This window comes from Myodes glareolus, chromosome X (genome assembly GCF_982192425.1).
Source record: "Myodes glareolus chromosome X, mMyoGla1.1, whole genome shotgun sequence".
Lineage (NCBI taxonomy): Eukaryota > Metazoa > Chordata > Mammalia > Rodentia > Cricetidae > Myodes > Myodes glareolus.
Window position 1 is genome coordinate 123,233,537 of NC_142053.1, and position 17,242 is coordinate 123,250,778.

General features: G+C 40.9%; 1 protein-coding gene across 1 annotated transcript; it reads right to left on the bottom strand.

The window, feature by feature from the left end:
* Nucleotides 1-1,135: 1,135 nt before the first annotated feature.
* LOC125407711 (claudin-34-like) lies at nucleotides 1,136-6,019 on the bottom strand. The gene is made up of 3 exons (XM_048445481.2): nucleotides 5,888-6,019; nucleotides 2,843-2,906; nucleotides 1,136-2,238 (listed from the first exon to the last, which is right to left on the bottom strand). Exon 3 carries the CDS (start codon nucleotides 2,214-2,216, stop codon nucleotides 1,578-1,580), a length of 639 nt encoding a protein of 212 aa, XP_048301438.1. The 5' UTR covers nucleotides 2,217-2,238; nucleotides 2,843-2,906; nucleotides 5,888-6,019; the 3' UTR covers nucleotides 1,136-1,577.
* Between the last annotated feature and the right edge of the window lie 11,223 nt (nucleotides 6,020-17,242).

Sequence of the window (17,242 nt, forward strand, 5' to 3'; positions counted from 1 at the left end):
TACTTTTTATAATTAATTCAGAGACCTTTTCTACATAAGTTTTTAATTTTTTACTAGGTTTTTGTGGTAAAAAGAACCATTCTAAAATAACATCTTCCTTCTGCATTAAAATTCCCGTAGGAGAAATTCTGGAAGGCAATATGACTAGAATACAACTAAAATTTGGATTCACCCTATCCACATGTGCCTCCTGTAATTTTTCCTCAACCATTTTCAGTTCCTTTTCTGCTTCAGCTGTTAATTCTCTGGGACTATTCAAATCTTTGTCACCATCTAAGATTTTGCTTAAATGAATTATTAGATCAGGTGTTATCCCAACAGCTGCAGCTGTTTTTTAAAGAGAAAGAGACTATGCCCCAGTGGGCTGATATCTCAACGGCTATTGGCTGAAGGAGCAGAAGGAGCTCCAGCAGCACTCTCAGGTTTTAACGTGGATTTAGTTGAACATGTTGGAGTGCCAATTGTTGCAGGGTGAGGGTCTGCTTGTTTGTTCCGGCCGCCCAGCTATTTTAGCCCTGAAATATCCACATAGAAATTGTATTAATTAAATCACTGCTTGGCTCATTAGTTCTAGCCTCTTATTGGCTAACTCTCACATCTTGATTTAACCCATTTCTATTAATCTGTGTATCGCCACGTGGTAGTGGCTTACCGGGAAAGATTCTAACTGGCATCTGTCTTGGGTGGAGGATCCATGGCATCTCTCTCTCCACCCTTCTTCCTCTCAGCATTTGGTTGTGTTTTCCCTGCCTACCTAAGTTGTGTCCTGATCAGGCCAAGTCAGTTTCTTCATTCATTAACCAATACAAGCAACACATAGAAAGAAGCACCTCCTACACCAATATATGGGGATAAAAAAAAAAGAAAATGCTTAAATGGGCTGAAGAAAGGAGGAAATCCATAAACCTTCAGAGTTGCTGAGTCCTGTAACATATAGACAAGATTTGGAAAAAAACACAAAGATAGTGTTATCATGACAGGGGGCACAGACCTGTTTTTGTTTTTCATTTGGATTCAGAGGGTGATGTGAGAGATTAGTAAACTCCAACATTCAATCCCATGTATAGTGTGTTTGCTTATTATTTACCTTTGCCAACAACAGTCAAAACTTGGATCTCACAACATCAGCACGTTAACAAGATTTTATTTAGCAAAAGCCCATAATCCAACCAATGAAATGATGAAACAAGACAAAAATAGAAGGCCAACTTGACCGTTTTCTGTCACAGGCTATTCTGGTGTGGTTTTGAGTCCTTGGAAAATTTATGTTAATATCTTAAGAATATTTGCTATAACTTGACATTCCATGGCTGGTTGCTGTCCTACCCTTTTTCCATAGAGAAATGAAGGAAGGGGAGTGGATGGGGGTGGGGAGACAGGAAGTTGTATGGCAGGGACTGGGAGGAGAGACAGGTGGGTGGTGGGGAAAAAGGGGAGATGAAGGGAGGAACTGGGAGGAGAGGAGGGAGGGGAAACCATGATTGGGATGTAAAAACAAAAAATAAACAACTAACAAACAAAGAATTCTTCCTATAATCCCTGGGAATTGAAGGGTGATGTAAACTGTAAATTTATTTTCAAACTTCGGGATACACTTGGTTTTCCACAAGAGAAGTGTATGACAGAAAAATAATGCTGCTACCTAAAAACATGAGGGCAGCTAGACTTGCTACTACATTAGCAATTCCAATTCTCTGATAAGATGGATATAAAGGAATACGGAAAGATGGTGGAAATGTAATTGCTGTTTTGTGAATGACAGAGAAATAATTGCATAAGACAGCAAGGAGAACAAAGGTACTGGTAATGATGTTGAGAATGGCTGAAATGACGAATGGATTGTAGGTGATATTCTTCTGCACTTTCCCTATGTACGTATTTCGAAGAGCAAAAATGCTGGCAACTGTTCCAATTAACCCGAAAATGTTGGAGCCCAGTAACAAATGTTGAATGATACGAATATCCAAAGGAATAAAGTTGTCATTGTAGGTATAGTCATGACACCCTCTGATATTGCCAGGCTTGATGTTTTGGTGGTAAAAACAGACTTTCCACATCCCTATGAAGGCTGTGGTAGGCTCGGAGAACATGGTTTCATTAAAGTACCAGACTCGCCACTGAGGGAGGCCTGTGGAGATGCTGCAAAGGAGCCATGCTATGGAGGTCAAAGCAAATCCCCCAACTTGACAGTTGGCACTTCTGCTGAGCAACAACATGGTGACAGCAAGCACAGGATAACTGTAAACAAATAGAATAAAGCATAAGAGTGGGCTTAGGTCTTCCCTAGGCCTAGAACGGTGTTCCCTGGGAGACCACTACCAAGAGGGAAGAATTAGTTAGGTTTGAAAAGTGAGGACGTGCTATTATGAGTTTGGCTGCATTTACTGACAGCTTGACAGTACATGCACCCTCTAAAAGTTCCATTTTTTTTTTGTTTTTTCAAGACAGGCTTTGTCTGTGGCTCTGGCTGTGCCAGAATTCACTTTGTATGCCAAGCTGGCCTTGAATTCACAGAGATCTGCCTGCCTCTGCCTCCTGAGTGCTGGGATTAAAGGTGTGCACCATTACACTTGGCATTAACAGTTCCACTTCTGTGTGTCTACACACACAATGACTTTTGACCACAAATATTTGCCCATCATGATGCTCATCAAAGCACTATTTGTAATAGTAGTGATGTTCATGGGCAGCAAGACTACATAATGAGATCCTGTCTCTACAAAACTAATATACCTACCAATAAATGAATAAACAAATGAATAACAAGTAAATTGGTAATTTTAAACATAATAGATTATTATGCAATTCTGGAAAATATATACAATTCTCTGTTTTACATTACCTGAAGCAAACTTCTTCACTTATCACATGTCAAATAGAGGACCACTGGGAACCAAGATAATAATCTAAAATGGAGAGAGACTAGTAAGTACATACTATAGTATGATTGTTATTATTTACTGATTTTGTTTTGTCTATCATGAAACCTGTTGAGAAGATACAAGATAAAATGTATCTGAATGCTGGGATTACTGGTGAAACCCCCCCCCCACTTTTAAGTTCAAATTCTATCACATGTTTGTTGTTTGCTTGGTGCTTTTGTTTTGGGGGGACAGAGTCTGACTAGCATGGTGGACTGACTAGCATTCTCTCAAACTTATCATGTGGCCCAGTTTGGTTTCACATTTCAAGGCCGTTTGCATGCATCAGACTACTGAGTACTAGGACTGTAAGCAGGCAGCACCATACCTGACCTGCTTGAGGTTTTTTTTTTTTTTTTGGCTCTGTTTGTTGTTGCTTTCTTTTTTAAAGATTGATTTATTTTATCTGCATTGATGTTTTGCCTGTATGTATGTCTGTGTGAGGATATCGGATCCCCTGGAACTAGAGTTCCAGACAGTTGTAAGCTGCCATGTGGGTGATAGGAATTGAACTGGAATCCTTTGGAAAAGCAGCCAAGTGTTCTTAACCACTGAGCCATCTTCCCAGCCCTCTTTTTTTTAATTTAAAAATTTTAAAATATTTTTGAAAGATGAAGTCACATGGTTGTTGGGGGCAATGAAGGTGAAAGAAGTTCTTTAAGGAACGAACTCTAACTCAACCAAAAGAAACAGCCCAAGTTTTTGAAATGACGAGAGGGGATGCGACCATGTGTCTGAGACCTGAGCTGAATAGCAAGATCAAAATGCACAGTTTGGAGACAGGAGAATTGGGGGTGAAGGTTCAGATGAATGAAGGCTGACCATGAGAAGACCTCCAATTCAATCTGAGAGGGGTCTGAAGATTTTATTAGAAATAACATGAATGGGCCGAGAAATGGTGGCAAACGCCTTTAATCCCAGTACTCAGGAGGTAGAGGCAGGCATATCTCTGTGAGTTCAAGGCCAGCCTGGTCTACAAAGTGAGTTCCAGGATAGCCAGGACTGTTATACAGAGAAACCCTGCAAAGTGAGTTCTAGGACAGCCAGGACTGTTACCCAGAGAAACCTTGCCTCAAAAAGCAAAACAGAATAAGAAGAAGGAGAAGAAGAAAAGAAAGAAAGAAAGAAAGAAAGAAAGAAAGAAAGAAAGGAAAAAAAGAAAGAAAGGAAGAAAGGAAGGAAGGAAGAAAGACCATGAATGGGGCATGCCCTTTACCAATGAATCATATCCCCAACCCTTTTTAAATTTTCATTTTGAGATGGGGTCTTGAAAGGTACCCAGGCTGGGTCTAGATTTTCTTAAGTGGTTCAGGAAATTATCTTTGCAGTTGCTTGTCTGTTAGACATATGACCTAATTGTGTAGACCATTGTATTGGCTGGTTTTATGTTAACTTGTCACAAGCTAGAGTCATCAGAGAGGAGGAAACCTCAAATGAGAAAATGCCTCTATAAGAGCCAGCCGTAAGGCATTTTTTTTTTTAAATTAGTGAACAATGGGGGAGGGCCAAGCCCATTGTGGGTGGGACTATGCCTAGGCTGCAGATCCTGGTTCCTATAAGAAGGTGGGCTGAGCAAGCCGTGGAAAGCATGCCAGTAAGAAGCACCCCTCTGTGGCCTCTGCATCAGTTCCTGCATCCAGGTTCTTGCCCTGCTTGAGTTTGTGTCCTGACTTCCTTCAGATGCTGAAGTGTAAGCCAAATAAACCCTTTCCTTCCCAACTTGCTTTTTGGTCATGGTGTTTTATTGCAACAATAGTAGCCCTAACTAAGACAACTATGATTGTTTCAAATGTTCTATATAGTCCAGAGTGGGCTTGAGCCAGTTTTCCTTTTACTCATCAGAAAGGTAACATTTTGCTCAACTGACATCAGTACAGATTCAACAAACTAGCTGTACATTCCAGGCCTGCTCTTCTTGCCCCAAACTTCAAAGGAATCAAATGTTCTAAGGGACTTTGATCCAGTCAGATGGGAAAGAACAGTGAGAAAATTCAGGCAGATCACAGTGCAGTAATGGAAGGGCCATGTATGACACTTGAGGCCAGAAGAACCAGGAGGACTGCTTAGAACATAGTGTCACAAACGATATCACAAAAATAGTGAAATCCAGGGAGGTTTTAATGTATTTAACAAACCCTTTCCAGAAAGAGGCCTATCCCAAGTGATAAAGATGTCCAAGTTGCACAGATATCCTGGGTTTAGGGCAGAGAATCTAGGAGACAGGATACAGGGGTAGAGAAACCAGGCATGAGGCTGATCTGATCACCAAGATGGGAACTTGTACCTTGCCCACCATGGTCATTTTGAAAAATAAACATTAAGTTGAAATGTCACAGTTCAAAGTCTCTGTGTGTCTAAATACCTGAGAGAACAAATTTAAGGGATGAATTATTTGGTTTGGCTCGATTTCAGAAGTCTCTAGTCCTTGGCTGTGTTGAGTCAAATGTGTGAGTAGGCAGGAAATCACTGTGATGAGAGGCTACTCAGCTCATGATGACAGGAAATAGAGAGAGGGGTACCAGGGATGAAATAAAACCTTCAAAGACACTGTCACTGGTATCTACTTCCTTCAGCTATGACCCAACTCTCAAGTGTCCAGAACCTTCCACAAAAGCAATATTGGCTAGGGACCAAGAGACACATGAGCTTTTTGCCCAGACAGATCATATCCAAACCATAATATTATCACAGAAGATTAAATGCCCTGTGTCTGCACTAAGGGGGTCCCTGGGGCAGTCAACTCCAAATGCAGGTAGCACAGTGGTAGTGGCTAGGGGCCAGGGAGAGATAGCATTCAATGAGGACAGCATTTCAGTTGGAGAAGATGGACAGTGGAGTCCTTTCCACAAGTCTGTGAACCACAGAACTCTACAACTAAAATAGTGAATCATAAATTTTGATATGAATATTTAATTCTATTAGGTTACACAGAGTATACAACAAATATGAATAGAGCTTCTCCTAACCTGCAGTGTTGCCTTCAAGTTAATTGGTGTTCAGCAATGTGGCAGAAGGTGCAGCCAGCTGTGCTAACTGGGCCAACGAGAACACAGCTCCGCTCACGTGTCCTCCCAGGCTCGTGGTTGACTTCACACTCACTTCTGAGTCCTTGACACACTACTGGAGGCTTCAGACTTCTGAGGCCTTTATTGTGTCATCAAATTCTTTTAATGGCATCACTTTTCAAGTGTCAGTCATGAATGGATGAGTGCAGTGACCGTTGGAGGCTAACCCTGCAAGGTTTTCAGTGTCTTTTGTCATGTACTTTTTCTTTGCAGCCTTTGTGGGATGGGCTGTGTCTGCCAGTGTGACTCCCTGCTTGTGGTCAAGACCCACAGTTTTGCTAATTCAGACCACTCTGCTGTTCTTCATTTTGTTCCTTCTCTTTGAGGCCTAGTTTCTAACCCTGTCATTGCAGATAGTGATATTTTAGAAGAGTCATTGCCTGCATAGATATAGTTGGTAGCAGAGGTGGCATCAACACACTAAGAAAGGTCTTAGTTAATTCATCACAGATGGCCAGGCATGGTGGCACATGCCTTTAATCCCAGCACTCAGGAGGCAGAGGCAGGTGAATCTCAGAGAGTTTGAGACCAGCCTGGTCTACAAAGAAAGTTCAAGGACAGTAAAGGCTGTCAACAAAGAGAAAGCTTGTCTCAAAAAATTGAAACAAAACAAAATTCGTTAGAATTGTGTACAAAGATTCAGGTGTGTGGACCAGCCAGTGAGATTATAGCTGCGAGGAAAGAGGAAACCTTCTTAAACACAATGAAAAAATTTCTTTAGTAAACTACTGTAGACCATAGTGGGACATGTCCAAAGCTATGACAGTCATGTTTATAATTGAGTTCATGCTCTATTTTACCTGCTAGGTGCATGTCTAGTTGCAGGGATGAGACAAGAGGCACATGGCACACTGCGTACAGCTTGTACCAGTGGCTAGACCTGCAAATTCCTGAGTTAAGTCAATAATTTGAACTATGGTCTGCTGAGATTTTAGTGTTTTGGTGACAGTTAACCAATATAACCTGCGCCTCTCACAGTTACTAAGTTCAAAACTTTTAATCAGTAGTAACATTTATTCAAATGATTTAACAGTCACGCACGGTTAGGTGGTTCTTTCTCTCCCTCTATTTTTCTTTTTTTGTTCCTCTTCCTCCTCCTCTTTCCTCCATTGTCCCCACTCCTCCTTCTCTTTTTGCAGAGTGTCTTGCTGTGTATATCAGACTGGCATTGAATTTTCAGCAATGCTCTTCTCTCAGTCTCCCAAGGCAAATGTGTGGTACAATGACTATTTTAAAATATTCTCTTTTGTGCTGGAGGCAGTTGCTAGTATTTGCACCTAGCAAACCATGCTCATATCTTCTTCCCCTGACCTACACATGCAGTGCTGCTGTTTTGATTATTTTTTAAAAAGCTATAATATATGAAGTAAAGCCATTCTCTGTTGATTTTACTTTACACTAATTATTTTGTAGAGTCAAAATAATTTTGTGGCATCAAAAAAGCTCAAGCATAAGGGCATGTTGATAAGTAGTAAGTGTCAAAAATGAAATCTGCACACAATTGCCAAGGTGGAGTGCAAGGTGAAACCACAAACCAGTCTGCTGCATAAAGAGTTCTCGGCTAAACCATAACCTCGGAATGCCTAGAACTGACAGTTACTACCAAATTGCTTCTTTTCTTCTTTTTAAGGTAATAATAAAATTACAGCATTTCTCACTTCCCTTTAGTTTCTCCAAACTGTGCCATATACCCTTCCTTGTTCTCTTTCTAGTTCAAGGCCCCCTTTCCACTAATTGTTATTGCATGTATTTGTGTATGTGTATATGCATGTACATACATATTGTTAACTATAACTGGCTCAGTCTATATAATGTTGCTTGCATGTATGTTTTTGTGCTGGCCATTTCACCAACTAGATCACCAACTGGTGTGTACCTCCTTGGGGAAACCCTTTCTAGCTCTCTGCATTCTTTAATTGTCTGTAGTTTTCTGTGTAGGGTTGAGCTTGGTGGGCTTCCTCATCCACTTGGTCATGCCTATTATTGTAGATCTTGTTTTGCTCATGTTAAAACAATCATGCCCATGAGACTTTTTGTGTGTATAGATTCTTGCTATCTGTTAATCAGACATAAAACGGGAAAGATGGGAATGTACAAGCAGATTCTAATATGTATATTTCACTAAAAGCATGCTAGAGCATTGCTTATTGCATAAAAGAAAGTCCTAAAACATTTTGGAAAGTCCAGATACAGACAAACAAATTTATTTTATTCATATATAACATTAAAAGAATCACAACACTATATTTGGGAGAAAAGAATAGCTTGGCGTAAACCCATCTTCACATTTTCTGATATGATTCATGTTGACAGCAAAGGCTGGTTAGTTGAAAAGAAGAGGAGGCTGCAGTAGTTAAGCATGTACTTTGCAAGGAGTAACTCACTTAATAGAAGTCCACATATTTGCAAAAGTTTTCATCAACCCAACAATGAAAGCTACTAACAAGGCCATCCATGGTCCATACAACTGAGGCTTGCCAATTTAGTCTCAGCTCTACAGAACTCTAATGTCTCTACCAGAGGCTTTGGAGCAAACCTTGACTCCTCCAGTCCAGGAAGTATGAATGTTGGTCCTTTAAGACCACTGTGTGGGAGTGTGAGTCAGTGAACTTCAAAGACATTCTTTCAGTGGATTACTACTTTCTACAACTGGATCAAAAATAAAAATAAATAACTTTTCCATTAACAAAAATGTACATAGCATATATCTAAGGTCTCTCACATGCTAGGCATATGTTTTATTACTGGACTGCATTACATCCTCAGGCTCAAAATACTAAATTTATAAAAAGTAATACATGAAATAAAAGTTGATTTTTAAGTGGTTTATGTCATGAGTGGGCTATAGAGTTAGTGTTGACCAGTCCATCTGAAGAAGATGAGGGCATTCTGAGATGATACCGGGTGATGACTCCACAGTGGTGGAAATGTATATAATTCCACACTACTACACACATAAAAATGTGGAAAGAGGTAGTTCAGCAGTACAGTGCCTGTGGAGCCTGAACAAAGCCTCGAGTTCCATTCCCAGCACTGCAAAAGTGAAAGTTGAGATGGTAAATTTTATGCTCTCGGTACATATTTCTGTAATTGTTCAATTAAAAAAAGCAAATTTAAGGCCTTGTGGTATTTTCCATAAGAATGGCCCCATAGGCTTATGTATTTGAATGCTTAGTCACCAGGAAGTGATGCTACTTGACAGGATTAGGAGGTGTGGCTTTGTTGGAGGACATGTGTCACCGAGGGTGAGCTTTGAGGTTTCAAGGGTTCAAGCCAGGCCCAGTGGCTCTCTCTTCCCGTTTCCTTCAGATCCTGATGTAGAACTCTCAGCTACCTGTCTGACTGCATGCCACCATGTTCCCTTGCCTTCTGGATAATGAACTAAACCTCTAAAAGTATAAGCCTGCCCCAATTAAATGTTTTTCTTCATTTGAGTTGTTGTGATCATGGTGTCTCTTCATAGTAACAGAACACTGATCAAGACAGGCCTCTCACATACTAGGCATATGCTTTATACTGAGCCACATCCCCAGGCCAAAAGTACTAAATTTATTGTGCTTTTTTATGAGGGGTGGTTTTTGTGATCCTTTTTTCCTTAACTTAAATGATAGAATTGTAGGTGCAAACCATTTTTAATTAAAAATTAAAAGTTTTAATTACTTTTCTACTGTTCTGATGAAGGACCATGACCAAGATAACTTCTAGAAGATAGAGTTTATTAGGGGTTTACAGTTTCAGAGGGTGAACTTAAATCCATATCCATAAGTAGGAGGCAGAGAGAGAGAAAGAGAGAGTGAGAGCTAACTGAGAATGAGGTGAACTTTTGGAACCTCAAAGCCTACCCCCAGTGATTCACCTTCTCCAATAAGGCCACACCTCCTAATCCTTCTCAAACAGTTGCACCAACTGGGGACCAAGCATTTGTTGTGGAATATTTGTACACTGTATGAAGACATATTGCTATTATTGGTGTAATAAAAATGGTACAGTCAATAGCTAGGCAAAAGGTATAGGTAGGACTCCTGGGCAGAGAGAGAACTCTGGGAAGAAGAAAGGCAGATTTCATTAGCAGACTCAGAGCAAGTTGGATGTGCCCTACAAAGAGGAGGTAACCAAGTCACATGACAAAAAGTAGATTTTAAAAAATGGGTTAATTAAGTTATAAGAGCTAGTTGGAAAAAAGCCTAAGCTAAGGCCAAACTTTCATAATTAATAGTATGCCTCTGAATCATTATCTGTGGGCCAATGGTCCAAATACAGTCTTACAGGAAAGTTTGCTACAAGTATTCAAAGATATGATCCCATGGGAGCCAGAGCCATTCTCATTCAAATCACCACATTCTACTCCCTGGCCCCCAAGGCTCATGGCCATATCTGCAAAATGCATTTAGTCTAACTTCAAAAGTTCTCAGAGTCTTTCACAATCATACCACAGTTTAAAAATCCAAAGCTGCTTCTGAGATTCAAGGCAATCTCTTAATTTTAACCTCCTGTAAAATCAAAAAGTAGATCATATACTTCCAGCATACAGTGCTTTCAAGTACGCATTGCCATTCCAAAAGGGATGAATTACAGTATATTAACTAAATGCTGAACCAAAGCAAGACCAAAATTCATCAGGGCAAATCCAAATCCTATAGCTCCATGTCCAGTATGATTAGATGGTTCTACCCTTGCAACTTTGCTGACTGCAACACGCTTCTCTCATTTAAACTGGTTCCATTCCCTGTCTGCAGCTGCCCTTGGTGGGTGTCCCATGGCTCTGGCATCTCCAGCATCTAGGCTCTCCAAGGCAATCTAAGCTTCACCTCCACAGTTTCATGCAATGGCCTGTCTGGACCTCTATGCAAGGATTGCTTTGCTGCATGCCTGGCCTCAGTGGCTGTGATGGCCATTCATGGCTGTCAGCTTGACTATATCTGAAATGAACTATGGTCCAGAAATAGAGAGTACACCTGTGAGAGATTAATTTTGCTTGGTTTAAAGTGGGTGAATCCACTTCTAGTCCAGATCTTGAGGTAGGAAGACACACTTTTAACCTGGGCCACATCTTCTGCTGGAAGTCTATATAAGGACATGGAAGAAGGAAGTTTTTATTCTTTGCCTGCTTGCCTTCACCTTGTTAACACATCTATTAGTACATCGATTCTTTCACTGGCATTAGAACTTACTTCTTTGGGATTCCAGCATATATTGAAGACCAGTTAAGACATCCAGCCTTGTAGACTTAGCAACTACTAGATTCTTTAACTTTCCTTTGACAGTCAGCCATTGTTGAATTAGCAGCCTGTAAGTCATTCATTCATTACTTTGGATTTATATATATATAAATTATATAAAATTACTTTGGATTTATACATATATATATATGATTGATATATATATATCAAATGAGATTTCGACAGAAATATATATGTATCTCAAATGAGATTTCTGCAGAAATTTATCTATATCTATATCAAAGAGAAGCTATGGGGTTCAGGGAATCGCCTGGGTTATATAGGAATGAGTACTTAGGAAGAAGGGAACCTGTGAGCTAGGGTGGGGGCTCTTGAGTAGGGACTGAGGGAGCCTAGAGGCTAGCAACAACCTTGACATGCTGCATGTCTCTTTTGCTAGAGAAAAGAAAAATGACTCCTTTAGTAAGTAAGAACTTTCTTCAAGGTCCTAAGGGAATGCTGGCTTCTGTCTAAATGCCTGAATTTAGGCAAAGGAATTTCTTGAAAGATCTGACATTTAAGCAATCCGCTGATAGTAAAATGGGGGCAATGTAATCTCTTCTGTAACTACTTACTACTGAAATTGGTGTATCATTGTTGGGTCTAGGAAAGCTGAAATGCCAATCAGGAAGCTAGGAGGGGAGGGAGTCAGGCAATGAACAGAAACATCTGTTTTTTTTTTTTTCCTCACTGTCCAGGTTCTATGGGGCTATCTGGGGCTAGCAAAGTATAGGCCACTTTGAAGTAGTCTGAATTGCCAATCCAAAGTAAGGCTCAGGCTGAGGGGCAATGGTAGGAGTCTTGGAAAAACTCTGTCAGAAGCATCTGTTTTACTGACTGCTGGGTAATTTTACTAGTTCTTTTCTGAAAGAACCTGAAGAGACAGGGAATGATGGCTATTAAAAGAAATATGGAAATTAGTCTGCCAAGGAGGTATAGGAGCAAAGGATAAAGGGAGATCAAATGAGATTTCTGCAAAAGAATTGGTCGTCCTCTTTCAGTCTTCCCATCCCTATACCCGTTCCTATCGCCCGTGTCCCACCCCCCACTTCGTAAGTTTTTAATTCTTTCTTCCACCTGGCCAGATTGGTTACATAGTGACAGCATTCTTCTTTGAGGAAGAGTCAGGTGCCTCCCCTTTCAGTGGTTTATAGGACAACCAAGGCCAGAAAAATGAGCTTGTTTTGGAGTAATTGTAGGGCCAGGGTTGGTTCCTGTATGGTGTCTGCTATCTGGGTGGATATCTGCCGAGATAGATACAGACTGTGAGCCAAGAAACCTATGACCAAACTCATATCAGCTACTGTGGCTGCCAGGCTAATTCCAACTACTACTGGAAGACTATGACCTGTTGATCCCTATGTGAGACTTGGAGAAGAGTATAGAATTCTCTTTTCATGTATAGGGTGTGCTGGGAAAGTAACAGGGTAGGGAAATGGGGACCATGAATGGATTTGTCTATACACATGTAAAGTTTGAATTGGCACCAGGAAAGGGTTCTTTCCAGGGCTAGTAAGGTTCCTGAAACTGACATGCTAATATGAGTGAATGAGGGACAGGATTGAGAGCAATTATAGACTGGTAACTGTATTTATCAGAGAAGAGATCAGGAGAGCATTGGAGATGGGATGGTGGATCCAGGCTTTAATTCCTTGAAGTTTAGGAATTCTGTTGGGGTGGCAAGGATGACCAGACTATGTTGACCTGTTTGTTCATCATGGGTTGGAGGCCTATGTGTGAGAGTCATTCAAATGACCCCAGTCTCCTGGTAATATGATTTGGGTGAGAGGATCAGTAGAGAGCAGAGGGAGGACTGGATCAGCATGTTCCCAGAGAAGGTGTCTCCAAAGACTGAGAAAAGGTAAATCGTCACAGAGTGGGACTGGTTCCAGATGAGGTCAATTTCCTAGAAGAAAGGATGATGGTACATTAACTCAAAAGAACTGAGGGAGGAGGGAGCCTGATTTGAGTGAGGACAAGGGGTAGAAGTTGAGTCCAAAGAAGCTGAAGTTCACAGGACAGTTTTGATAAATGAGTCTGAAGAAGTTCATTTTTTTCTACCTTTTCACCTTTCTACCTTTCCAGAAGACTGGGGTCAATAGGGAATGTGGAGGCTTCACACTACCCCTAGGCCTCTCTAGACTGAGTGACTTTAGAAATGAATGCAGGATCATCAACTGAGTGTATAAATTTAAGAAGCCCAAATCTGAGTAAATTTCTACACTCACGAGGTAGAAACAGACCGCTTATGCCTTTTTAGCTGTAGTGGGGAAAACTTCTACCCATCCTGAAAAAGTATATATCACAAAGTATATACTAAGAAAGTATATACTAAGAAAATATTTATGGTTTTGTTTTCTATCTATCTATCTATCTATCTATCTATCTATCTATCTATCTATTTATTTATTTAAATTTTATATCCATTAGTCTTTTGCCATGGGTTTTGGGTCCCCTGGAACTGGAGTTACAGACAGTTGTCTGCTGCCATGTAGGTGCTGGGAATTGAACCAACGTCCTCTGGAAGAGTGGTCAGTGCTCTTAAACACTGAGCCATCTTTCCAGACCCCAATTTATTTATTTATTTTATTAGGAGGCATGTGTGTGAAATCTATCTGCCAGTTCTCCCCTGAAGACTACCCTGAAACTGATGCACGGTAAAGGAAGGAGGAGTTCACAAGGCCCCCTGTTTGAGTGCTCAAGTGCAGGTGGGACATTCTCGGGTGACAACCTTAAGGAGGGCAGAGAGACTGGGGTAGAGGAAGAGGGGGTGGAGGAATTGGCAGACAGGTCAAGCTCCATTTTGAAAGTTTCGCGAACTGCCACTTGGAAGGACTTTGCTTGTGGGTCGGAGAGACAGTACCTGTCCTGCAGAAGGAGCCAGCCCTAAGGACCCATCACAGCTTTCATAGCCTGGAGGGTCTGGTCTTGGGTAGGTATTCAGCTCAGAGGTGCCAGGGGGAGAACAGAGTAAGAAGGATAGGAATGTTGGCTTGCCTCTTTAGCATTCTTGCCAGTGAAAGCATTTTCTAAGGCTATATCACTAGTACAGGCTGGGTAACCTCAATGGTAGATAATTGCTGCCTACTTGGGAAGGTGAGAAGATTCTAAAAGTTTTAGGATCAGAGGCCCATTGGTAATAGATGTGCCTCTGGGGATGAGAAAAACCTCTTTCTTGCCAAATGCAAGTATGGTTGTATAGAATGTGAAAAGCATACTTAGAATCTATATATGTGTTGACAGTTTTGTCTCATGCTAAGGCGAGGACTCTAGTGAGGGCTCTGAACTCTGCCTTCTAAGTAGACACTGGTGGTAAAGGGGCGGATTCTACAACCTTGTCAGAGGAGATTATGGCATAGCCTATTTGGTGGGGTCATTGGAGCTTAGAGATGAGCTTCCATCTATAAACCAAGTAGAGTCAGGATGTGGCAGAGGGGGAAATAGAAAGTTGTGGATTTCTTTCTTTCTTTTCATTTTTCTTTCTCTTTCTTTTTCAAGACAGGGTTTCTATGTGTGATATAGCCTTGGCTGTCCTGGAACTTGTCCTGTAGATCAGGCTGGCCTCTAACTCACAGAGATCCATCTGCCTCTGCCTCCCGAGTTCTGGGATTAATGGTGTGTGCTGCTGCCACCACCCAGAGAGTTGTGGATTTCTGTGGGTAAGAGTCTCAAGTGACTCTAGGCAGGAACTGTGAGGATAGTGGCCCTGGGAAGGGGTGTGGCAAGGGTAAGTGGAAGGCAGGAACCAAATGAGATAGGGTTGCCTAGGAAGGTAATGTGAAAAAGCTAAAGCTTAGAAGGGGACAGAGAGGAGAGACTCTTGTATAATAGTAGATCTTTGAGCCACTGTGGTGAGAGGACAGAGAGATGGCTACCAAGAGTAAGCTTAAAACTACCTGGGCCAGTAGGGAGGCTGCTGCTAGTGCCCATAAGCAAGCTTGTCATCCCCTAACTGTTGTATCTAGCTGTTTGGAAAGCTAGGGCAACAGGGGCAAAGGAGGGTCCTCTCATCTGTCCAAAAAACTCTTAGATCCATCCCTACCAGTGGCCATGTCAGAGGAGCAGCAGGTGGTAACTGACATCGGGGGATTGGCCCACAAGCATGCAAGGTACTGATGAGTGAATCTCAGATAGGCAAGGTCCTGAGGGCTTTGGCCCCAGAATGTCTCTCCTTACTGCTGTGTCTTTACATGTTGGCTGCTGCCATTTTTCTTTGGTATCTGGCATGGTGCGAATGGATGTGGGGAGATTCCCCACTGCCTTTAATGTAGTGTGATTATTTAATTGAAATATCCTGCTCTACTGGGCATTTTTATCTGTGAATTATTATGAACATGATTTCCTTTTAAGATGTACTGTTAAAATAATGGCTACAGAGAACAGAAAAATAAAATAAGGAAATGTCACACTGCTAGTTTTAAGAAAAACAATTGAGTTCCAGAAGCCCAGCTAGCTTGTGTTTTTAAAATCTTAATATTGAGAGATGTGTTCTCAGGTTTCGGTGTGCATCATGGCTTAAGGAAGCCTTAAAAATAACTTAAGGTTAGATTAAGATGTTTTTGTTACTAACTTTCAGTTGAAACCCCCAAGGAAACAATTTAAAGTTTAAAAAGACACATAGTTGAGGAAAGGACTTGGCGAGGGCAGGGAACAAGAACAAAGCAGCCCATTTATAATTAGCTGATGTGCCTTTCTTTCTAGAATTGGTTGGTGATCAATGATAACGATTGATTCCTTGTATCCATTTCTGTCCTCAGCTTCTTGATATAAAAACACCATTTATGAATGGGTATGCACCCTGAGGATTTAAAGATGACTGTTTTTAAACATAAAAGTTTATGTTTGTAATTCTTTTAAAGTTCCTTATAAGATTACTTTTTGAGATAAGTAATAAGGTGATTGGTCCTTTCTTTGTAACCACAAAATGTGTCTGCTAACAAAAGAACTAGCTGAGAGATAAACCTTGCTTGCTTACACTCTGTTAATCTATAACAATGTTTAGGTATGAATGTATATAGGTTCTTGGGACAATTTGCCTTTACCTGTAATCCTTAAAATGTTTAACGATGTAAGGGATATGGAAAATATGTCTTTTTTCAAACTTGTATTCATTGTAATTATTCACTTGAAAAAGAGAATGTAACCATATTGTAATTTTTATATTGTTTGAAAGATTCTATTGGGGTATATATGCTGTAAAGGAAAAAAATAAAGACATGAGAGAAGGAAAACACCAGGAAAGATATAGAAGGTAAGCTAGAAGGAAGAAATCAAGAGAGACAGAAGGGAAACATCAGGGTAAAAAACAGAACAAAAAAGGAATAGAGTAGAACAAACAACAGAAATCATAATAAAATGAATCAAGCCTTGGTCCTCAGAAAAGTCTTCACATGTCTGTTTGTCTGACCAGTAGTTCACCTCTTCCCCAAATTTTCAGCAGTATATAGGAAAAAGGGTTGGCCCAGGTCAGGAGGGGCCTTTCTCTGGGAGGTGAGAGAAAGCAGGCATGACAGGTGTGCTGGGATCTAGAGCAGTGGCTTTCAACCTTCCTAAAGCTTCCTAAACAGTTCCTCACATTGTAGTGAGTCCCCCAACCATAAAATTGTTTCTCTGATGTTTCATAACTGTAATTTTGCTACTGTTATGAATCATAATGTAAATACATGATAGGCAGGACATCTGATATGAGACCCCTGTGAAAGGGTCCTTCGAACCCCAAGAAATCATGGCCCTAAACCCTTTCTTGAGACACTGGGTCCCAGCAATTCCTTACTAAAGTGATGCTTTCCAGTGCTGCTGCATGAAGGTAATCAATTAGGCAATCCATCAAACAGTCCAGGGATGTTTAGGAACCTCTCAACTTTCTCTTCTTAAATTCCTCTCTGAGGTGGAAAGAGATCGGCATGATCATCCTATGCGAGTTCCTTTGTTGTCTGGCAGCTGGAAGTTGGATTACTTTCCACTTTGGTCATCAGGTGAGGGTGGAGCTATTAACAAGTAACTCATTGTTTAACAACAGTATTCCTTTACCTCTTCT